Raw genomic sequence first — 25139 nt, 5'->3', positions numbered from 1 at the left:
CATTACATTTGAATAAGAATACCTTTGATCAATCAAGGGCCATAAAATGAAAATACCAGACCTCCGTTTCAAACTGAAGGGGTCAATGTCAAGAAGCATTACGCGACTTGTATCACATGACAAAAACAGGATTTTTATAGAGAAAGCGGAAACTAATCTTTTGAACAAAGAACTATCATTAGGATTACGTCACACAGGTCTCTGGCTAATGACAGGAAAGAAGAACAAAATAGAGAGAACTTAAAATAGGGACTCAGGAAAGAATACAAGGTAGTCTTTTTTTTTGGATCTAACAAAGAGTAAGTGTTTTACTTTGTAATTACGATTAAGCTACCGCTGCCTTTCTGAATTTCCCTTTGGGAATAAAATTTTGAAGATAAGGTTAAAATAACTTGGAAATAACTTGGAAATACTTTAATACTTTAATCTGTCATTTAGAAATAACTTTAATACGTAAATAAGAGAAATTAAATACAACTATTGCTTAAATCTGAGTTAATGATTTTGTGCTTATAGCTTCGGGTGTATTTCCAACTAGACAAGGCTTGTGCCATTTGGATATAACAGAATTTTAAGGGTAGAACTAGACAAATTAAATTTTTTCCAAGGAATTTGAGCTTTGAATAACTGAGGGTTTAAAGAGGAAAGGAAACCTTACCCAAGAAGATAAAGCTAGGAGAGCCGTTTGTGCTTCCCCTTGTCAGCCTAGAGTCTCTTGAGGCTTAGCTTGACTTTATAGATAACTTATATCCAAAAATTGGAATTATCGGACAATAACATTAATTAACCCCCCTTTGTGCAATCCTCAGACGTTTATACGAAGAGGAACACAGTTCCCTTTTTAATCATTCTTTCATTTCGTTAACCCTGTACTGCATGTTTATACAAAGGTGACCTTAATGTTTATACTGGTAGGTTAAGGGAAAAAGGGAACAATATTATCAGCGTAAGAATTTCCAAACCTTTATGTCCAGATATTTTCAATTAAGCTTTCCCTGGTGAAGTTAAAGCTTAAATAAAGTTAAGCTAAAGTTAAATAAAGGTCCAAACAATAAACAGCCCTTTCAAGAAATAATAAGAGAATCTCTTGGTTTGGGTTAATGAAATTTGAATTTAAAGCAAGTACGGTTATTCTTAGCTTAGCTCAAAAATAGCTTGAACTAAAGGATTTTAATAACCCAGAACTCAAGCCTTGACTAGCTGTTCAAGCGTAACCTTTTTAGGTAGAAACAATCGTTAGCCTAAGATTAACTTAATCTTTTCTTTTCGGTAAACATTGGTGGGTTGAACATGTAGATCATTAAACCTTAGACCTAGAAGAGGTTGGGAAGTATTCAACATAAACAGAATTAGAATATTTTTCTTTTTATCTTCTTTTATAAATAAAATCAGTTGTCACTGAATTCTGAGTACCGATTTCTTACCTAATACCTCAGTTTGTATCACGCTACCAAATTTATTAGCCCTGTAAATAAGGGGCAACCTTACAGCTGTTCGCATCGGTATTCAAGTTCAGTAAAACTGGTCGCAGGGGTACTCAAGTTCGGTGCAATTTTCGTTTAAGTGGGGGAGGATTAATTAAATTTATAAAATTTAGTACAATTTAGTCCTGTTCCTCACAAGAAAGTGTGTGTTCAGTTTTCCAAAGCTATTCAAGACAGAAAAGTTTGGAAAAGTGTTCATTAAAGGAAATTTTAACCTAAAAGGGAAGCTCAGACAGACTTTTATCTTTTATCTTCCTAAGATTCTTTCTTTCTTCTCCTTCTCTTTCTCTTTACTACAAGTTTTAGTATCTGAATCGTCTATAATTTACCTAAATAAGGTCATAAGTTAATCATCCTCAAGAGTGTGTAATTATAATACTAAACTTGAGGGTAAATTTAAATCAAGGTACTGAGAAAATTCTAGTACAATTTATAAATAGACCCATTTTAGCGACTTAAAATACTATAAGGGATCAAAACGTTTCCAACGCTAAGAATTGAAAAGAATAGATCCATCATGAGTTCCAATGAAAACAAAATTAAAGAATTAGAAATTGCACTACGACAAGCGCAAGGAGAGAGAATAAGAGTTGAAGAGACCGCACAAGCTAAAATAAACGCTCTACAAGAGCAATATGGGGACGCCCCAGTCACAAACAGGCTTCAAAATCTATTTGTGGATCAAGCGCCCCCCATCTCGTTACTAACATATCCAAATGAAATCCATCCATGGATTATCACACTTAAACAAATACAAAGGAGTTTAGGGAAAGATGATACTGCTATGATAAATCAAGCTATCTGTTATACAAGAGGAGAGATACAAAGATTCACATCAAGTTTAGATATTCCCAAAATAAGACATTTGGACCATTTAGAAAAACTTCTAAAAGAAGCCTTTTTGCATGAAAAACTAGTCGCACAAAAACTACAAGAGCTGCTATCTTAAAACCAATGGCCATCTGAGATACTACACCAATTTTACTCCCGGATCAGGGGAAAGGCAATAGATTATGCAAAAAATTCTCCTGCCATAAGAGCAAATGACATTACGATAAGTATTTTTAAGGGTGGCATGCTCCCTTCCATTGGAAGGAGAGTATTAGAACAATCTAAGGCCTCGGACGACCAAGATGAACTATTAACACTTGCAAAAAGATTCGAAGCGATAGATTTAATATATAGGGACTCCCCAGATACGTCCCTTGGAGCAGTGGTAGTAGACTCAAGAGACAGAAATTCCGCTAAAGGACCTAGAGTTAACCATAGAGTAGAATATAAAAACAAAGGCAATTATAAGGGAAAATATTTTAATTGTGGGAGACTGGGACACATGAAAGTGGATTGCAAAGTCCCAAAGTGTACGAATTGTGGAAAACCCGGACATTATCGTAAAGACTGTTGGCAAAGTCTAGCATGTATAAGGTGCCAAGAATTCGGGCATAGTGCAGACAAATGTATGGCACCAAATCCTATTGAAAAAAAAACTAAGCAGGCAGGATTTAGAGGAGGTACGTTCCAAGCCTGAAAATAAAATCACAACCCCTCCTTCTAACCAAAATGAAAATATTTGTTTTAGTGCGTTACCGGAAAATAAAACTGAACCAAGTTCTTTCCCATTTATGTGGACTGCTAAAATAGCAAACCAAAATTTTGTAAAATGTTTTGTAGATAGCGGGTGCCAAAGAAGCTTTTTAAAGGAGGAAATATTTCAAAAATTTCCAGTAGAGGTTCGTAGACGCCTCAAACCATCCTCCCGAAATGTGAAATCTTTAAATTGAGAGACTTTACCACTAATAGGAGAGATAAATGTAGCATTCTGCATTACAGATGAGGCAAAACGGAATGAAAGATTATTTTGGAAATTTTTAGTCGTCCCAGACTTGAAATTTGACGTAATTATAGGATATGATATTTTAGACAAACTTGATTGTACATTAAATTTTAAATATAATAAAATCTCTTTAGGAAATACAAGTACAGAGGAAATAAATTCCCTTGCGTTTTTCACGGAAGAAATTTCGGGAAGGGGATTGACATATATAGCGAAACAGGTCTGTATTCAGGCCAATTGTTTCAAAATCATTAAGGCCAAATTGTCGAATCACACAGCACCCTTTGTAGCTCACGGCGACACTATAATGTTTACCCCGAATATTCAGACACAATGACACTTATCTCCGTCACTGTATGAAACTTATAACTATGCAATACAAATAATTTATTTTGATACGAGCGATGAACCTCTAAACTTACCATGAGTTAAAACCGTTGGTTTATATGAGGCGAAAAACAATGCATATTTAAGGGATGCAACTCTCTTAGCAGCAGGAGCAATAGAAATTAAGGAGGAATCACTCTCTATAGAGGAGGATAAAATAGGATGGGAAGACAGCAAATTTTTAAAGAGAATTAAAACGGGTCCATTAAGTCCTGAAAGAAAACAAAGACTAGAGACAGTGTTATGAAAGTTTAAACGAGCCTTTGCAACTAGACCTTATAAAGTAGGGCAAAATATCCCCAAAGGATATAAAGTACAACTAAACACGGATATACCTATTAAAAGTGTCAAACAATATGCTTTGCTATTGTTAATGACAGAATTTTTACAAAAACCCATAAACAAAATGGTGTCAGTAGGAATATTTGAAATAAAACGCTCTCAATGTACAGCTCCAGTATTTTGCATAGGAAAACCTGGAAAGGATGGGAAAATTCCACCAAAAAACTTGTGGGATGAAAGTAATAGTCGGTTCCTCATCAATTTAAGAGCAATACATAAGGTGATAAAGGACTCACAGGGGGTTATTCGAAGAATTTCAGAGGTCATCTCTGATCTATCTAAGAAAACTAAATTCATTTCAACTATTGATATTAGAAATGGATTTAGTCACTGTAAGTTAGCTGAAGAAAGCCAAAAATATTTTAGTTTCTCAAATAAGGGGATTTCTTATGTATTTAAGCGCGTGCCACAAGGGTCAGTTTTCTCGCCCCGCGCTTTTGTTGAATTTTTAAATCAGGTTTATGGACCCAAATTTTCTTCATTTTTATCAAGTTTTGTAGATGACTTGACAATACAATCGTCAGGGAACTTTAAAGAACATTTGAAACATATTGAACTAACTTTAAAACAGGCTATAAAATTTAATCTAAGGCTTAATATTGATAAATCTCAATTTTTTTCGGAAGAATGTGACTTGTTAGGGTTTTGGGTCTCCACAAAAAGAGGTAAACCACAAGCACAAATTATAAGCTATAAAGAAATTAGAACCACCAATTGACGTCACAGGAATTAGGTCATTTCCAGGCTTAACAGGTTATTACAGGGGATTCTATCATAATTACGCAAAATTAGCCGAACCTTTAATTGGACTAACTAGAAAAAACGTTCCTTTTATTTTCGGCCCAGAACAAAGCGTAGCCTTTGAAAACTTAAAAACAGAATTATTAAATCCAAATAGTATTTTTTTTAGAATTTCCAGATAAAGACAAGTAATTTTACCTAATCACGGATACCTCGGAAAAAAGCATTGCTTCGATTTTAATGCAGCAATGTAAAAGAACAGCTAGATTTTGAATAGTAGCAACCTATTCGTAGGGTCTCAGTGGTGCAGCCTCAAGATTTGATAACCAAAACAGGGAACTTTTTGCCTTAGTACAAAGTCTAAAGCACTTCCAAAAGGGGTATTTATGGGCCGCGAGAACTCACATATTTGTAGACTGTGCAGCACTAACATATCTTAAAACATCAAAGCATCTTCATTCAAAATTATATAGAAGTGCGGTTCTATTAGACAACGATTTGTTTACATATCGCCACATGAGTACTATCAGAAACCCTGCATACTATTAGGGTCACCCTAGCTCACAATTTGTGAGAGTAAATAGATCAATTAATCTTGATGAGTTAGAAGTAGAATATTTAGCCCTTTTAGGAGACGAGGAACCCATTGATGTTTTGGGGATTGGTAAAGAAGAGATGAGGGGATTTTAATTAGAAGACCATGAAATTAAGGTGGCAATTGATGAAATAATAAAATTAGAAAATACACTCTTAGGCTTAAATTCTCCCCAGGATATAGATAAAAATAATGAAAAGTCTAAAGAGGGTAGAAATGAACAGTCGAGCCAGACTGGTTTGACCAGGCCCTGTGAGGGATGTGAGTCAAACACAGGTAGCTCAAACATTCCCGGAGCTATCAAACCATCGAAAGGGGATGAATTCAGTAGTAATACTGAAGAGGAGTTTCTTTCTATGAGAAGGAACAATCCTGGGTACAGGGATAGATGCCTAGCCTCTGGGTCTATCCATGACATACTGAAAGAGGTAAAAGCAAATGGCAGTACGCATGCGTGTGTTACTGACAGCATGTCAATTTTAGAGGGGAGTGAAATTGAATCCTGTAAAGGACAAGTTCTGACGGCGGAATTTGCAAAGACCAGAACTACTGTAGAAGTTACTGGCACTAAGGATAATCGGGCCGAATCCCAAGCGTCCAGGGATTCAGACTTGGAGAGGGACGAGCCGTTATTGATACGACAAGCTCGGGCGGTGGAGCTTGCAAAGACTAGGACTATAGAAAGGGTCACTAGCAGGGATAATTGGGCTGGGTCTGGGATACCCGCAGACCTAGGCACCAAAAGGGGTAAGCCGCAGGAAGAATTGTCAAAAATTTGACGTTTCGGGGAGAGCTCAAACGAGCAACATACCGGAAATCTCCTACTTAGGGAAAAGGAATCATTTTGTTGTGAAATGGTTAGAAGGTCTTCAGTTGATTCTCTTCGAAGAACTACTGTATGCAATAGACAAATCAGAAAAAAGGAAACATATGCATCAATTAAAAATTATCGTACAAAAAAAACTAATTAGAGGAATCATTAATCTTATGCATACGAGCCTTTTCCTAAGAGCACACATGGGGACTTTAAAAACTTTGAATAAGTTAAAACAAAGTTGTGTTTTTGAAAATATGTACTGCCAAGTTGAGGAGGCGGTAAAGAATTGTGATCTATGTTTAAGGAGGAATAAAGTTAGCAATATATATCCTAATTTGAAAAGTCTTTTCTCTTATATAATAAAAGAAACAGCTCGTTTTTCTTTATACTCTTTTTTTGTTCCCTATCTCCTTTTTATGTTGATTTTTAAACATTTGTTAATGTGTATATTATTTATTTTTTCAGTTTTATCAGTTTTTATCTTTTTAACTAGTTGCCATTTTGCAGTTTTTAATGTAAGTGACAAAGGAATCATATAGCATTCCGATATTTAATTATTTATTTATTTTTATTTTTTGCATTGGTTGCCAATTTTTTAGTTGTTGGGCTTTTGTTATGATTTTCTTGCTTGTTTGTTTTTTTATGGACTTCGAAATTCAAATTAGGCCCTTCAGGGCTTGTGATAGTAATTTCTCGAAATAAATATCTCTACCTCCGTTTTGGTGATAATGCGAGAACCAACATCCGAACTGAAGACCTTTTTCCGCTTTCCCATAATCTTGAACGTAAGCCTCTGCCAAGAGAGGCAAAAAATCCCATCCCCATTCTAGAATCTGTAAAATCTAAAGCAAAAAGATGTTTAGATAGCTTTATACCAACCTTCACTAAAATCCTTAACACCTCCAATACCTCTTAATGAATCCTTTTTTTAACTCTTTTGACACTCTTGTTTTTTTTTTGTTTTTTTTATGACTTTTTTTATATGCCATTTTATGACTAAATTTTTAACTTTAATGTAGGACCCGTTTGATATGACATTATTCTAGTCACTGTAATATTTTTCTTAATTTTTTAATTTATATTTGTCTATATGTTGTCGGTTTATATTCCTTAATGTTTAGTTGTCCGTGAACCTAATTTTATTGAAGTGCTTGTGATGGTTGTTTTTATTTCATTTTTTTGACTCGAACTTATATTCGGCGATATATCGCTTGTGAAAAGTATTAATATAAAGCATTATTCTATTCTATTATTCTAGTACTTGAGATCCTTGACTAGGCATCGCCACAAACTAATGTATCCCGTTCTCTTTCTTCGATAATCTTTCTTTTTTGTATATTCAGAGACTGTTTCATTAGGATTCTGTAGTTCTGGGTTTCGCTTAGGCTCCCACTGTTACTGATATAACCACGTTCATGAATGGTATTGTCTTTGCTTCACAGCAGCATGTCGGTCGAACGTTAGTTTTGGTAGGAAAGTTAATTCAAATATTGCTTTGAAACAAATTACTGCCACAAACGATTTCGAATATTTTGAATGTGAAACATCAAATTTCTGGTCCGGAAACTTTTAATGTTCTTGCAGAGCTGATCAGGAGCGCAAAAAATTGAAGGCTAAATCACTCAATTTGACTGTTTTATTTCATGGTTTCTTCTTCAGTAAAACAACATTCGTATCTAGCTTTATTAGAATTGTATAAAAATATTGAGATGATTAAACCAGATGTTATTTTAGTTCCAGAGCCATATGTGAATAAAAATTTAAAAGTCTCCTCGGTACCACCAAATTACCGGTGTTTTTCTAAATTTGATCCTTCGAAAATTTTTATAGCGCAGCAATCTTTGTTAAAAATAAGCTGAAAGCAGATTTGTATTATGAAGTTTCAACAAATGAATGTGTTGTAGTTTCCATTTATATTAATAAGAAGACCTTTACAGTTGTATCAGCTTATTGTCCTCCTTCATATAAAAATCTCACCATCTGTTTATCTCCAATTGAGACATTAGGAAATAGATCTACATTAATGTTAGGTGGGGATTTTAATTTCAGAACTTCTTTGGCTTTCTAGCAATATTAAGGACGGGAAATGGTCTGAAATGAAAAAAAATTTCGAATGTTTGCCATTAGTTGTTGTAAATGATCCTTCAGCAACAACATATACAAGAGTTAATACAACGAACCTGGATGTAACCGCCATCGGAAATCTTTTATCCCTTGATATATATGATTAGAAAGTATTAACTCGTCCCAGTCTTTCAGATCACGGATACATTTCTTTTAAGTAAAGGTGTACCACTCATGACTCCTCTTTTATAGGTTTGACTGATCCACGTTTCAAATACAAGAAAGCGAAATGTAATACAAATCGGAATTAAAATTGCAATACCTGAGAAAAAAACATCATTCTCAACAAGTATGCAAGATGGTGGACCTGAAAATTAACTGAATTAAGGCGTAATTATAGAAGAGCATTCAAAAAATTAAAAATTCACTCAACTGATGAAACTTATCATTCTATGAAAAAGAAAAAAGACTACATTCAAATGAAATAAAAAATTCAAAACTTGAAGACTGGAAAAAATTCTGTTCAAATAAAGGTCTGGAAGAAATAAAGGTCTGGAAGACTGGAAGAAATTCTGTTCTTAGATCCCTGGAGTACAATAAATAAAATATGCTCTACCCACCCATCTATAGTATCTCCAATCCATGTTGCAAAAGATATTGGTGTGTTCACTGAATCGTACAAGGAAGCTGGTGAGGCATTCTTTGACAAATGGTTTACCCCCAATGACTGCTCAACGGAACCTTCTTATCACCGCCAGATTCGAGGTCAACTTGAATATGTATTTGATAATAACCAAGATAAACTGTCACTAATAACAACTGATTCATTAAAAACACTAAAATAATAGTAATTCCTAAACGAGGGAGAATTAATGACGGTTTACCGTCTTCTTATCCACCCATCAGCTTGATACCAGTTTTTGGCAAAATATTCGAAAGAGTCGTATCATATATGTTGAATGATTTAAGTATTAATAAGGACTGGATTTCTAATAACCAGTTTGGATTTGTTAAAGGTAAATCAACAGTAGATGCTCTGGACAAACTCGTCACAACAGTGGAAGAGAATAATAAGTTGAAGAAGTTTACACTTTGCCTTCTCTTTGGTATCAAAGGTGCCTTCGATAATGCATGGCATCCCGGGATTTTAAAAAAGTTATTAGATTTAGGTTGCCCCACTCCTCTAGTTATGTTGATTAAGAGTTATCTATCAGATTGATCAGTTTTTTATGGTAATAAAGCTGATAATATAACTCGTATCCTTTAAAATTCTTGCCACAAGGTAGCATACTCTCTCCTTTATTATGGTATTTTAATGTGAATGATTTGCTTCGTTCAGAGCTAACGACAGGCTGTACAATACAAGCGTATGATGATGATTTCTGTATAACAATATCTTCTAAAGATGTCAATTTCCTAAATCATTCTGTAAAAATAATATTTACACTATTAGAAAAATGGGCAGTTGAAAATAAATTAAACTTCGATGTTAATAAATGCGAAGCTATCATCTCTACGAAGAAAAGAGAATTCCCACAGATTAATCTTCGGTTTTTAAGCCATAGAATACCAATAAGTGATAAAGTAGCATACTTGGGCTTCATTCTTGATAGAATATTGCTTTCGAATGATCATGTTGAAAGTAAAATAAAAGTCGCCAAACAATATCCAACAGAAAAGTGTAATGTGCCGCCAGAACCACTTGGGGTCTTAAACCATTTGCCCTAAGAAAATTATACGAAGCTGCTATTGAATCCACCATTTTCTATGCATTACCCGTATGGCTGTCAGTACTCAATAAAAAGAAAATTGAAAAAAGTTAGTTTCTGTCCAAAGAATTTCCATGGTTTAAATCTCCAAAGCTTTTTTGTCCGCTAAAACTGAGACAATAACGGCTTTAGTGGGATGCCTTCCTATTGATTTTAGAGCCAAAAGATGTCTCTCACCAGATATCTAAAGAGAGGAAGGCCTGATTACTGGCCACCCCTCAATTACTTAAATAACTATAATATAAATGACCATTCACATTATACGGACTCGCAAGTAAATTTTATATTTGGTAATTCCCTTTCTACTTCTAATAATTTAAATGAAATCCGGAAAACCCTTGCGCAAAAACCTATATATGAAACATAGTGGCAAGATGGTTCGCATTTGCACCATTTGGGTACTTTTTTGAATTGACTGTGCAGTGAATTTTTCAAATTGACGCATTGCGCTAATTTTGCGCATGTCAAAAAATTCGGCACAAAGTGGGCGGACTTTGCCTTCACAATAACAATGACAAAAATCAAAAATTCAGAGTCTAGTGTTTACTGACAACTTCTACTGACAGATCCAGAAATCTCCCTATAAAGACAGGTGGAATTTTCAGAACCCCGTAGGGATTCTCATATCGCATTCCAGGCTCCATGACGACCTAAATTTCAAATTTTAAAGCGCGCATTATCATTAGCGTGAAAAACCAAATGGGAAGGTGGTCAAATTTCAAAAAAAAAATACAGAAAAGAGCGGGAAAAGCTGACCTTTGTTTGACATAGCTCAAGCAGCAACCATCAGCAACCCCTTCGTCGAGAGAGTGTTTTCTGTCATGAATCTTGTCAAGTACAAAATTCAAAACAGGATGTACCTTTAAATGCTTAACTACTATGACCACCCGACTGAGGATAAATTGCCAGGGAAAGGGCTGCAGGGACTTTGATTCTATATCCGTTATGCTGAATAGATATACCATCGACATGTATGACATAAAAAAACTATTCAATGACAATGAAGATGAAACTCTTAAGGAAATTTTTGGGCGATATAGAAGGAGGGTTTGCTGTTTAACTTTGAAAATGATCTTGAATACTAGTCGAAGATAAATACAATATATGATTAAAAATGTACAAAACTAATTCGAAGTTCATCAAAAGGAAAACACAAATAAAATAACAATCGGAACTGTTGAAGGACCTTGCGAAGTACAATTTTGTCTCATATGTATATGTCTTTGGTTTCTATTTCATGACAAAATCTAAGAACGTTGTCCTTAGACAGAAATTTTATAGATTGTTGCATTAATAACGGCCTGTCTAATTTCTTACCTTTGACTTGGTCGTTCTTGTCGTTCTAATTTATATTTTGACAGCTACGAAACATTTTGTTCTCATAACTAAGTTTGATAATAATCCTATCTATTAGTTTATAATTAGTAAATAAATGAAACCCAAAACGAACAGAAATTACAATAAATAACCGAGTCAAACTCAAGACGAGCAGAAATTAACATAAGTTGGGCGCAAAACCCCTATGCCTTCCCGAGGTAAGAACATAATTTGCATTTTACTGAAAAAATATAAATGTTTTCACTTTTATAACTTTAATAAATCAAATAATATTAACATTTTGACTACTAAATATCAGTATATGTATATAAAACTGACAAAGCACATTCATTTGTATTTTTTCAGTAAAGTGCAAATTTTGTTCTGGCCTTGGGAAGGCAAAGGGGTGTTGCGCCCAACTTATGTTAATTTCTGCTCGTTTTGAGTTTGACTCGTATATTTATTGTAATTTATGTTCGTTTTGGGTTTCATTTATTTATCGATGCTGATTTGTGGTAGTTTAACGCTTGGTAGATTATTTGATTTTATTTTTGCTCATTTTTTGTTTAATGGAGTTCTTTACTTTTCTTTGAAAAACTTATTTTGTGGAAAAGGTTTTTTTAATTGCCCTCCATTCACTTCTGACTATTAAAAAGGCACTAGCCCTTTGAATTTCCAATCGAATGAGCTTTTTTTGAAGTTACTACGACAACGCCTTCTTTAAAAACCTTATATGTCCCCAGGGCATAAATTAAAACCCTTGCCCTGAGGGCTTTGGAGGAGTGTCCTCCTCAAAAACATATTTACTATGTGGAAATCAACTACGCTTAACAAAATGGCTATCTCAAAATTTTGATTGGGTGTGTTTGGGGGACTGATGGGCGGGGGGGGGGAGGGGGCTAGTTACCCTCCAATCGCTTTGGAAAATTAAAAAGGGCACTAGCCTTTTGAATTTTCAATCAAATGAGCCTTTTTTGAAGTTTCTACAACAACACCTTCTATAAAAACCTTATATGCCCCCAGGGCATAACTTAAAACCCTTGTCCTGGGGGTTATGGGGGAGAGTCCTTCTCAAAAACATATTTTCTATCTGGAAATCAATTATGCTTAACAAAATGGCTATCTCAAAATTTTGATTGGATGTGTTTGGGGGAATAATAGGCGTGGGGGTGAGCTAGGTACCCTTCGATAACGTACGACTTTTAAAGATAGTAATAGTCTTTTGAATTTCAAATCAAGAGAATTTGTCTTTTGGTTTCTACAACAACGTCTTTTATAAGAGCCTTATTTGCCCCCATGGTAGAAATTTGAACCCATGCCTCGAGAGTTGTTCGGAAGTGTCCTCCTCAAAAAAACATTTTCTATCTGGAAAGCAACTACGCTGAACAAAATGGCTATCTCGAAATTTTGATTGGATGTGTTTGGGGGAATAATGGGCGTCGGAGGGGGGGCTAGTTGCCCTCCAATCACTTTCGACTATTAAAGAGGGCACTAGCCCTTTGGATTTCCAATCGAATGAGCCTGTTTTGAAGTTTCTACGACAATGCCTTCTATAAAAACCATATATGCCCCCAGGGCATAGCTTACAACCCTTGCCCCGATGGCTGTGGGGGAGTGTCCTCATTAAAAACATATTTACTATCTAGAAATCAAGCACGCTGAACGTAATGGCTGTCTAGAAATTTTGATTGGATGTGTTTGAGGAAAGGATGGACGTGCGGGGGGGGGGGGGGGGAAGGGCTAGTTGCCCTCCAATCACTTTCGATTATTAAAAAGGGCAATAGAACTCTCAATTTCCAATCGAAAGAGCCCCTTTTGAAGTTTCTACGACGACCCCTTCCATATGAAGTGGCCTGCTCTGTAGGAAAAAATAATAAATAGTAGATTGTGCCAACATCGTTCTAATATATCCTCAGGGCATAACTTAAAACCCTTACGCCGAGAGTTCTGGGGGAGTGTCCTCCTCAAAAACATATTTTCTATCTGAAAATCAACTAAGCTGAACAAAATGGCTATCTCAAAATTTTGATTGGATGTGTTTGGGGGAATGATGGGCGTGGGTGGGGGCTAGTTGCCCTCCAATCACTTTCGACTATTAAAAAGGGCACTAGTCACTCCAATTTCCAATCGAATAAGCCCTTTTCGAAGTTTCTAAGACAATTCCTTCAATACGAAGTACTTAGGCAGCGCTAGCGCGCTGCCTATGATTCTTTTAATATTAATGTTATCTGGTTCATTAAAGAGGTTCGGTATGCCGTTTTGGAATACTTGAACCGAACAAAGAGACTAGATATTGTATAAATTATTTTTTTTATTCTCCTTCCTTTTCCTCTTCATTTACTTACTATTAAGTACTAATAAATTTTGTAAACTTATTGATTTTCCTTTTCTCCTTGTTTCTTTGTGGTGTTTAGTATTTTGCTTGTGTTTTTCAGTGTTTGATATTTTATGCTGTATTTTGTAGACTAGATAGTGAAATACTCTGTACGGGTTTAAACACTGAATAAAACCATTCGTTCATTCGTCTTTTATGTACTGTGAACTGAATTAGTACCTTTGTTAACATAAAACAAGATGCTATAGTTAAAATTTTAGTGTCATCATTAGCTTTACAATTGTTCAGGCCCCCTGAACAAGAAATAAGCAACACATTTTGTCCCAATTATAACTTTGAAGATAGATTTTTCTCAATTGGTTAAGTAGGGTTTTGAAGATGAATAACCGGCAAGCAATTTTACAATATTCAAAATGGACACATCTTTACTTGTGTTCAAAGTAATCATTTTTGGAGGTCCTGACTATAACCATTGGTTCTGCAGGTTTTTTTTTTTTTGGTTTTTTTTTTTGTGGTTGAATTAAAAACCGACGCAATCGCTGCCGCTGCCTATAAAAATTTTAGCATTTAATTTGAACGTCCAAGATAAGCTCCAATTCTGACAGGATTCAACAACTATACTAGAGGTAAAACTATAGAAAGTCTAGTGTGAGAACAGTTATATCAGGTGAAAATATAGAAAAATGTTCTGTAGAAACGAAGGTAAATTTAAAATTCAGAAACCAGCCTAATCTGACCAGATCCAAGAAATGATAAAGTTCTACTTTAGGGGGTCATTGTTATCTTGGAAACTAGTTGACGTATGTGAATATTTGGCATATTATGAAGTATAAATTGTTTTGTTAACGTGTTTCTTTCTCTAGGTATATACCCACTGAAACAACAGGAATTACATTTTCAAGGGTAAAAACTAGGCTTATGATGGCCAAAACAAGGGATTCAAAATTAAGGTAAAATGTTAGTTGTCAGCATTCAGGTAGTATAGACCTTTATTATAGATAAGATAAGATTTATTGCAAAAAGCCTGTGGGCCATAGCAAAACATAATAAAATCTACAAACCAAAGCTCAGGAACAAAATACAACTTTAGATAATAAAAATCAAAAAAGAAAAAAGAACAACAAAAAAATAAACACACCAAGGTTCAGCTTTTAACCAACAAACACCATATAATGAAATTCAAATCCTAAAAATAGTAACAGGCTATCCCCTAAACATGATTCCCTATATTTAATCCCTAAACAAAGAAACTTACACAACTGTTTAATAGCACATGTGTTCCTCTCAGCCACCCACTCAGTTAACCAGTATTCACTCCCAAACACTCATCCAAAACATTCATTCCGCAACTAAGACAGCTCTTCACACTCGGATACAAAATGAAATAAGCTTTCATTCACCAATCCACAGATTGGGCAAAAATAAGGGCCAGCCGCCAACCTAAACTTTCCCAAAAATTTCCTTCTCCCACCTAAATCCAAACTATCCTCTCTTGCCAACAACAAATTCTTCAAATCCTCTTTATTCAACCCAAATTTAAAATAAACTTCCTCCCCTCAACTGTCTTTGGTTTGGGAGTAAAACCTCAAAGACATAGATTGGTCCTTATGAGCTTGCCACTTTTGGATTTCTTGGTCATTTAGGGTTTGCTGGACTTCCTTCCATCCTGAAACGGTTTCATCCATTGGTCCTTTTTCTTCATTCCACATCTCCAAAAGTCCACAAAGGTCCAGTATTTTCTTGACCTGATTTGGCCATGAATCACATCTTCTGTCCTTCAAGCTCTCCAAATAAGCTGCCTTAAGAAGCCAAACTCTAGGTTGCCTAATTATCTTCTCTCAGAATTTTACCATTCTAACCAATCTAACTATCCTTAAAGAGAAAAGCCCCAAATCTCCTTTCAGTACCACTGAACTAAATGAATCCTTCAAGCCTAAAATTCTCTTAATATATCTTAGCTGAACTACTTCTGGTTGACCATTAATCACATCTTCTGTCCTTCAAGCTCTCCAAATAAGCTGCCTTAAGAAGCCAAACTCTAGGTTGCCTAATTATCTTCTCTCAGAATTTTACCATTCTAACCAATCTAACTATCCTTAAAGAGAAAAGCCCTAAGTCTCCTTTCAGTACCACTGAACTAAATGAATCCTTCAAGCCTAAAATTCTCTTAAAATATCTTAGCTGAACTACTACTAGCTTAGCTGCTTTAGAAAAACCCCAAACCTCAGAGCCCCGATGTAGACCAGAAGCTACTTTTGTCTGGAAAACTCTTTTCTGGATTCTCATGTCAGCTAGCTGATTTAAATTACTTCCCAAAAGCATATTTATTAGCCTATTACCCCTTAAATTACAATCTTCTACATGCCTAGACATCCCCCTTAATGCACTAAACTTAACACCCAAATAAAGAAATTCTTCTTTAACCTCTAAGACCTTTCCTCCAAAATTAAAATGAACCTCTGAATCAACATCTCCTTTACTCCTAAATACTAATACTACTGATTTCTTAGCATTTAACTCTAAATCCCTCTTTTCTAAATAATTTTTTATTATATCTAATTGCTTCTGAACATTATCTCTGCTATCCACTACTAGAGCTATATCATCTGCAAATAACATGCATGATAGCCTAAACCAATCCTAAGATACATAAGGGGCTCCATTATTTTTCATAAACCTATCTAAATCATTGACAAACAAGGAGAAGAGCTTAGGAGATAAAGTACATCCTTGTTCCACAATCACTGAGACATAACCAGCCTGGAAAAAATTCCCATAACCTTCTCAACAAATTTCACCCTCCAATACATATCTGATATTATTGCTACAAAGCAAGACAGCAAGCGTATATCTAACAGACTTTCAATTAATAACCTCCTATTTACCAAATCAAAAGCACTTTTCAGGTCTGAAAAGGCTATGAATAGCCAACCATTTTTTCCTCTAGCATATTTCCTTCTCAATACATCCAAAGTAAAAATATGGTCAATAGTGCTGAATGTCAATCTGAATCCCACTTGTATCATATGAATCCCTTTTTTCCTAAATTCCAGAACCTTACAACACAATTTACTTACCACATCCCCCATAAAAATAGACCTAGTTTTCATGTAACTTCCTATTACCTTTCTTAAAAAGAGGCACTGCTACAGAAATGTCTCATTAGCGAAGCCAACAAGCTTTCTTTATTAAAAAAGAGGAAATTGCAGCCAACATGGGTATTAAAGTTGTCCTTCCTAACTTCAGAACCCTTGTAGATATACCATCTGTTCCTGGACATGAATTTCCATTCATCCTTTTCAACTGATCCCAAATTTCTTTCTTGTTGAGATACAAATTGTAATACAAGGTCTACGTAATACAAGGAGATACAAGGCCTATTTAAATCGTAATCCTTCTGTCTTAAAGGATATGTTGCCGTCCTTAGACCTGACTCTATCCTCTGAACCATTCAACTCATTTGTCCTAACATATTCTGACTCCCTATTCTCAAAATAATCTGGCCACTTTTCAACTGCTGAGATGTCTCCTCTTATTCCCGGCCCTGGATTGAACATTTAACAACCGACCAAAACTCTCTTGAATTATTCACATTATAAGCTCTCTTAATTTCCTCATTAATTTTCATCTGCCTCTCTCTCTCTTTTTAACTCTTTTAACCCTATTATAATCTGACCTTAGTTTCCTGTATTCAGCTAACCTGCGCAAATTCGTTTCCTGATCCAATGGGCCTGTTGCTTTAAGTAGCTTGAAAACCCTAATTACCTCTTCCCTTTTCTGCCTACATTCCTCATAAAAAAAACGTCATCTTTTCTGGCCGTATGTTTTTTATCCTGGCCGTATAGCTTGATTCTCTCATAAATATTGTCTGTAATTACTGAAACAATTTGATGCAATTCAGCTGGTTCTGAAAAATCCAAATCGAACTGCAATCATTCTGAAATTTCTCACTTTCTTGTTCCATTTTAACCAATTCTTCTTTCTCCTTGGCTATCCAAACTGGTTTATGGATCTTTTCCTCACACGTAGACCTTTCCTTTCCCCTTTCAGACTGTCGAATACATGCTCTCAGCATAATACTCACTGGAAGATGGTCAGATCCAACCAACTCTAGAACCCTGAGGTCAACCACCCAGGGCCAAAGAGAAAAACTACATAAAATATAATCAATTAAACTCAGGCTAAATCCACTATAACACATAAAATCACCCACACCAAAATCTCCCCCCCAACCTTCCGTTCATAATTAGTAACCCTTCCTTTTTACAAAAAAATTTTAAAATCCTTCCCCAACTATTTATTTTCCAAGACCTATCCCTACTTTTCCTAATAGGGAAAACATACTCACATTCATTCTCCAAACAAACATTCTTACCTGGTTCATTTACAAGGGGTTCAGCAACCTGCAACTTGTCCTCTTCACTAGTATATGCATTGATGTCCCCTAGAAAAATAAAATTGCGGCAAGGGTACATTCTTTTATACAACTGAGTTTCATTTTCAACCAATTCCCATGTATCTTCATGGCTGTAAGAACTATTATTTGGACGCAAATAAGCAACACACACAACAAGGTGAACATTTTTAACCGATTATAATAACCATAATAAATTTTCAGGCTCACTTTCTAGCCTTCAAAATAAATTAAATGCACCCTTCCTTAGAAGCACTGAAACTCCTCCATAATATTTACCATTTGCTGAAACTTTTCTCCAACACTCAAAAACATCAAAATCTTCACATGACGAAAAATCATCTAGAGAATTCCACGTCTCAACAAGGCAAACAACATCCCAACTTTCACAACCGGCTGATGTACTTGACTCTAATAGATTTTCTAACTTTTCCCCACTATAACCTTGTAAATTCCAAACTACAAAACTTAAGCACAATTCACTATGGCCGTGTATTCCCTATTTTGGCAATTTTGACTGGTTCCCAGGCACTACTATATCCTCCCAACTAGGATGCTCCTGATAAAAAACCAGAGCTTTCACTATCTGGTGAGGCCCAAATGATTTGTAATCCTGAATTGTCTCCCTTTCTCAAGAATTTTTTTTTGCGCCTTTATCCTGCTCCAAAGGGCTAATGTTCTTACTATTTCTTTTGCCCTCTCTCACACTCTGCTGAGCTAAATCCACCACAGGTTCTTTGCTAATGGGGGTATGATACTGCCCACCAAAAAAGCAGCCAGGTCCCCCTCTTTTATACTAAATACAGAAGCAGTGCTTCCAAAACTCAGGCAACTAGCAGCAGAATTGACTGATCCGCTTCTCTCACGCGAAATAATCTGATTAATCTGATTTGCACGAGCGTAAGATGTCCCAGGTTCTTTAAAATCATCATGGGGCCTAGCCACCTCATCACTCGTGCGTTTTTCTTTTTGAACTTCATTCACTGTCCCTTGCGTGACTGATTTTGATCCTTCGTTACTTAGTGAACTTGCATTGTCCATTACTTTATTATCCGTGTGCATATTACGATTTAAGTCGGAACTCTGATGATCATGGGTTTTTATTTCCTCTACTGCTATAACCTTTCGTTGTTCTCAATAAATTTCTTTCACTTTACCCAATTCACTATCGTATGCGAAAATCTTATCCCCCACGAAGAGTCTCACACCCCTCAGCTTTGGACGTAAATGGCTTTCCGTACGCATGGCTTCCAAAATGTGTATCAACTTACTGCATGCCAAAAAATCTGAACAAGTATAATTTGGGGCTTCTGACAAATGAAACTTTTTGAAAAGTGCAGCCGAAGTAAATAAGGATTTTTTTAATTCCATAGACGCTAATTTAATTACAACTGGTGTGTCTTTCTGGTTTGATGGTAAACGAAAAACATCTTTAATATATGTCTGCATAAACTTGGTGCCTCTTACTATTTCATTTAAGCATCCAAGAATGTCCTCTTTTAGACTAGAACCCCTTATCTTTGGGTCAAAATTGTAGAGTATCACATTACACCTATTTTTATCCGCCTTGATTCTATCCATTATCTTTTTATTCTTTGAAACTTCCGTTTTCAGCTCACAAACTTCTGCCTCTGTATTTTCCGATCTTTTTTCCACTTCACAAATTTTCTTATTTAGAGATTCTGAAATTGACGAAAATTCCACAGATAATTTTTCTATCTTTTTGCACAGGGGATCCAGTTTTTTAAGCTCTATAGACATTTCATTTAATTTCTTTAAAATGTATAGCTGGACTTCCGTCATCTTGATGGTAATTACTAGCTACTTAAAATAGAGAGACGTACGTGTTTAAAAATCAATTATTTTATCCACGCTGACTCAAAGCGTGCAGTTAGCTAAGCCGCCGTTAACAATGCCACGGCTAACAGCAATTCCGAGTGAACTTCTCAGTGAAATCCAAAGATAATTGACTTCTCGACAAACTCTGCAGGATATATATTTCACAAGTCAAACTAATTGAATGTTGAATCATGTATTTCACAATTTTAGTCATATATATATAATCCGCTTTTTAGATGTTCACTGAATGAGAACTAAAACTGAACTGATATATACAATCTTGTAATTCCCATCGAAATGAAAAAACTAACATGTTATGTAAAAACTGGCCATGCTTTCATTGTTGTAATCAATTTCTAGATGCACAAAGGTTTATAATTTTTTTTTTTAAATTAAATTTTTAGGTTTACAAAGAGATGTATACATTCAGATAAAAGCCCTTGCTTTAACTTATTGGCTAATTACTGAGCAGGCATTATCATTGCACATTGAAATTGTTGTTGGTTGTTTTGTAACAAACTTGTTCTTGCCAATTGTGGCCACAGTGTGTGTTAGCTTTGCAGTGCTCTAATATTTTAATTAGAAGAATGATTTCCTGCATGCAAGAGTTAGGAAGAAAATGCAGTTTTGGAAATGTGACAAGAAAAACAATTTCTAAAGGGAAAGAGGCTCAAAGGCCAGCTTTGTAATTCACTGACAAAGGCTAAAAAGAACCTAAGTGAAAATGAAGTATTGTTTATTACTGATAATACTTCAGACTGTACTAAAATTAAAGAATCAATGCTCCTGCATTCACCAGTTGATCCAATATTTAGAGATCCATCTTTGTTTTCAATTACTGTACTAAGGACCACCAGGACCACAGTTTCTTCAATAACCATTGTTACTAAACCTGTCTTCCACACTACCATTACCTTAAATTACCTTAAATCGCACTTGCTAGCGATATGGACGAGTCCAGTGTACGCCAGTTAGTGATGATAGGGCCGCGGGACATCAGCTTCATCCCATTGCGTTAGCCATAGTTTGGTTTCCCATTCCTTATCAAGATTGGCTTTGAAACTGTCAATGGATGGTGAACTCACTGTCGTTTTGCTCAGATCGTTCCAGAGGCTTATGATGCGGTTGGAGAAGAAATGGTTCCTCTTCCTTGCATTAGCACGCTTCCGAAAAAGCTTTGCTGAATGACCCCTGGTTCTTGACAACTGGGCAGGCTGAAAGAGGTCCTTGTTGTCAGACTTGAGCAGTTTGTAGGTCATTATCATATCACCTCTTCGCTGACAGTATGTCAGAGTTGGTAGCTTGAGGCTCTGCAGTCGGCATTCATACTCTTTGTCTCTGAGCCCCTTTACTCATTCTGACGCCCGTCTTTGGACAGACTCAAGAGCTATCTGGTCTGTTTTATTAATTGGCGTGGCGACACACATTCCAAATTCTAATCTTGGTCTCACCAGGCTCTTGTAAAGTTTTGTGATTATTACAGGGGATCTACTTGTCATTGTACTTTTGATGAGACCGAGAGTTTGGTTCGCCTTTGCTACTGCAGCTCGGGTTTGGCAGTTGAAATTAAGGTCTTTGTCTACAACGACCCCCATATCTCTTTCAGAGGGACTCTCAGAGAGTGGCTGTCTCACACCGGCATTTGCTGACATTGAGTATTGCCATCGTGGGTTATTTCTTCCAAAATGGAGAACCTTGCACTTTTCGACATTAAACTCGAACCTCCATGTCTTGGCCCATTTGCCAAAGCTGTCAAGATCTGACTGTATTAAGGTCACACCTTGCTGAGTTTCGACAGGACCAATGAGCTTTGAGTCGTCGGCGTACAGGCTAAGCTTGCTTGTAACGGTTCTTGGAGCGTCATTAATATATACATTGAAGAGTGTAGGTCCCAAAACTGTTCCTTGAGGAACCCCGCTTAAGACCTCAGCTATTTTAGAGTAGTAAGCTCTGCCACCTTCACCAAAAACTCTGACCTGCTGCTTTCTTCTCTTTAGGAAAGACATGATCCAGTCCACCACTCCCTCTTGAATTCCAATTGCCTTCAGTTTCAAATGAAGCCTTCGATGGCAGACTTTTTCGAAGGCTTTAGCAAAGTCTAGCAAGATCATATCCACTGGGAGACCTTGGTCGAGGAGCTCAGTTATGTAATTATACGAGTCAATCAGATTGGTTTTGACTGATCTGCCTGGTCGGAAACCATGTTGTTGTTTCGATAGAAGGTTATTTGTGATCAAATGTCTAAGAACGGCAGTGTTGACAATACCATCAACAGAAGAATATCCAACTATTCAGCTAAAGACTGATGCAAAGGAATAGGCTACAATAATAACATTTGTGATCTATACTTATGGTCTAACCTATTAACTTTGTCAAAACAAACCCAAATTGTTGAAAAAGGTCCTGTCCAAGTGACTGATATAACTTTTCTGAAAAATAACAGTAGCCATCATTTTAGTAACATTCACTCTACCAGACACTTAACAAACAGCAAGCAAAAAAGTGGTTACTTTACTCCGAAACAAAAAACATTCTGTGCAGCAAATGCACTAAGTACAAACAAACAAAGATGAAGGTACAAACAATTGGACACATAAGTGTAATTCCAAAGTAACATGAAAATAGCTAAGCCTATGGAGAATCTATGCTAAAGTGGTTTGACTTTGGGGAATGTTGAAAATCTGGGAAAACTATTGACTAACTAAACCTTAGATCATGTCAGCCTTAGGGAGGTCTTTTGGTGCATTGTCCTCTACCCTATCCCTTTCTAAAGAGGAGTGCCTTTGATGAAAAAGACAACAGCCTAGGGAAAGTGTTGTGTGCTTCATATCTTTGTTTACTTTTGATTGATAAGGCTTTAAAGTGATACCATTTTCCAAATATAGCAACAATTGCTACTGCTGCATTTTTGTCCCAACCTTTTCCCCAATCCTAATGCCTAGATATAACTCTAGACTGTATACATGGCTTTACCAATTTTCATTGCTCAATTTGAGTTTCATTCCTGAAAGAAACCAAGTTGGTTTTTAAAAAGGCAGAAACTTGATTTTTTTTCTGAAACAAGTAAAATGCTTTCATAAATGCTCTAGACATGCAGATGTTTAAACACATTAACAGCAAAAGTAAAATAGAAGATAAACTATCCTGTTAATATAAAGATAGAATGAGACTTTTTCCAAGAGGAAACCAAAAATCATGCAAATATTTTGAATCCATGCAACTGAAAACTCCTCTTTCCAAATTACCCTAATTTCTTAGTAAAAATAGAATTAAATTGTTGCGCAAAGACTATGACAGATTTAAATTGTTTGCTTTCAATGGGACAAACAAAATCCTTTTTTGGGACAACATGAACAGAGGATCTTAATCATTAATCCATTATGCTGCTGATTCTGTCCTAGGATATGGTTTATAAGTTATGACATTTGCTTTTTTTTGTACATTGTATATTGACTTTATCTTGAGCATTCCTAAAACCCATGGCATATGTTAATTGCTTTCTTGTCAGGTGAGGGCATGAACAAAGGATCTTGATCGTTATTCTGTTTTATTGCCACCTCTGTCCTGGGATATGGTTTATATTATGACATTTGACATTTATGCAATGATGTTTACATTTTTGTATGTTGTATTTTGACTTTTTTTATACTTATAAAACCTATAATAGATGTAAATTGCTTTCTTTTCAGGTAAGGACATGAACAGAGGATCTCGATTATTATTCCATTTTACTGCTGCCTCTGTCCTAGGATATGGTTTATATTATGACATTTATAATGTAAAGCCCCCTCAAGAATATTTAGATAAGTCAATAAACTTTGGCTGGAAATGGAAGTATCTGACATTCATTGATGCTGTAAGTAGAATCATTGTAGCTTTTATTAGTTTGTATTTTCTTTATGTATAAAAATTACAAAATAAAACTTTCTTTTTTAAATTCTGAATCATATCAATAGACTTTTTTTATGAAGTGACAGTGTTTTTATTGTTGTTGCTTATGTGAAACTGTATATGCATAGAAGTCAATGAATTTTGACCTGAAATGGAGGTATGTAAAATTTGTTGATGCAGTAAGTGCAGTTATTATACCTCTTATAATCTTGTTTTATGTCTTTATTAGATTTATGAAAATTGCAATATAGAGTATTTCTTTATGTTTTGATCATGTTGATAAGTTTTTTATACAGTGATAATGCGTTAACCTGATAAGGTTGCTTATTGTGTGATAATTGCTGCTGCTTTTTTTGAAAGTTTTTCACATGAAAGTAAAGAGCAATGTTAAAACTTAAACTAAATATAGGGAGATACAGCACCTATACCGAGATCTTATATTATATTTAACATTTTCTTCACCACAATGGCTTGAGAACAAATGTACTCGTTTAAGGGCATTTGATCACAAGGGGCACTAGAATTAGTAAGTTTTGTTTGAATGAGCCTTCTTTCCACTTTCTATAACCATAATTTGATATTATCACCTCTAAAAAAGTGCACCCCAAAACAGGTTCCTGAGGGTAGGATTTTAAATGCCAAAAGGGGAATTTTCAAGTTGCAAAATTTTCCAACTTTCTAATGGGTTGAAGATCCCTTGTAGATTTTGGGTCATACCATAGCATACCGTATAATAAATACGTAACCTAACCTAAACAGAGACATATACCCAGTTATAATGGTTTATGAACAAAATTATAAGAATTAGGAGGAGGAGGGAGATGGGTATTCCCCTCCCTTTTTGTGCAGTTTATTATATTGATGTGATCTTCTAATTTATGCTCAAGATTCTTCTGCAGAAGAGGGAAGCTGTAGTCCCCTCTAAGCCCATTACAAACACTGAATCCAATTATTTTCGTTGTTTTGAAATTTTGGTTAATATTGATAAGGGTCAGTGGCCTCAATTGACAAATTTGTGGTGGGGAAAAGTATTTTTCAAAGTCCTGGGGGAGTTGTTGTTCTTCAATTTTTCCAATGACTATATATTTAAAAAGGATATTTTTTCAAAATCTAGAGAGGGTTGATGTCCTGTGAACCTTCCCCCTCTAATTGACGTCCCTGAAAAGGGTGACTCTTTGCTTATTGTTCTTACCATGAAAAGTCAGATTCTTTGTATAAAGAACTGCAAAAAGTCTCAAGCAAGCCTGTTAAACAAGTTCTGCCTTCTGTTTTTGATACAAGAGAAATAGTCTGTTAAGATCTAGATTCCA

At 35.5% G+C, this 25139-nt stretch overlaps 1 protein-coding gene across 3 annotated transcripts in view; it reads left to right on the top strand.

Moving 5' to 3' along the window:
* The first annotated feature begins 14238 nt into the window (after positions 1 to 14238).
* Positions 14239 to 25139, top strand: part of LOC148942939 (androgen-induced gene 1 protein-like) — a 32928-nt gene continuing 22027 nt past the window's right edge. Inside the window, exons 1-2 of one of the 3 annotated variants that reach the window (XM_089101995.1) lie at positions 14239 to 14311; positions 23628 to 23794. In XM_089101995.1, coding sequence (XP_088958121.1) covers positions 23636 to 23794 — 159 coding nt within the window. In that variant the 5' untranslated portion in view covers positions 14239 to 14311; positions 23628 to 23635. The other 2 variants (XM_089101994.1, XM_089101996.1) reach the window with 2 other exon arrangements.

This window comes from Artemia sp. Qi Xiang Cuo, chromosome 16 (genome assembly GCF_049724085.1).
Source record: "Artemia sp. Qi Xiang Cuo chromosome 16, ASM4972408v1, whole genome shotgun sequence".
NCBI lineage: Eukaryota > Metazoa > Arthropoda > Branchiopoda > Anostraca > Artemiidae > Artemia > Artemia sp. Qi Xiang Cuo.
This window is presented reverse-complemented; position numbering and strand designations above follow the sequence as displayed.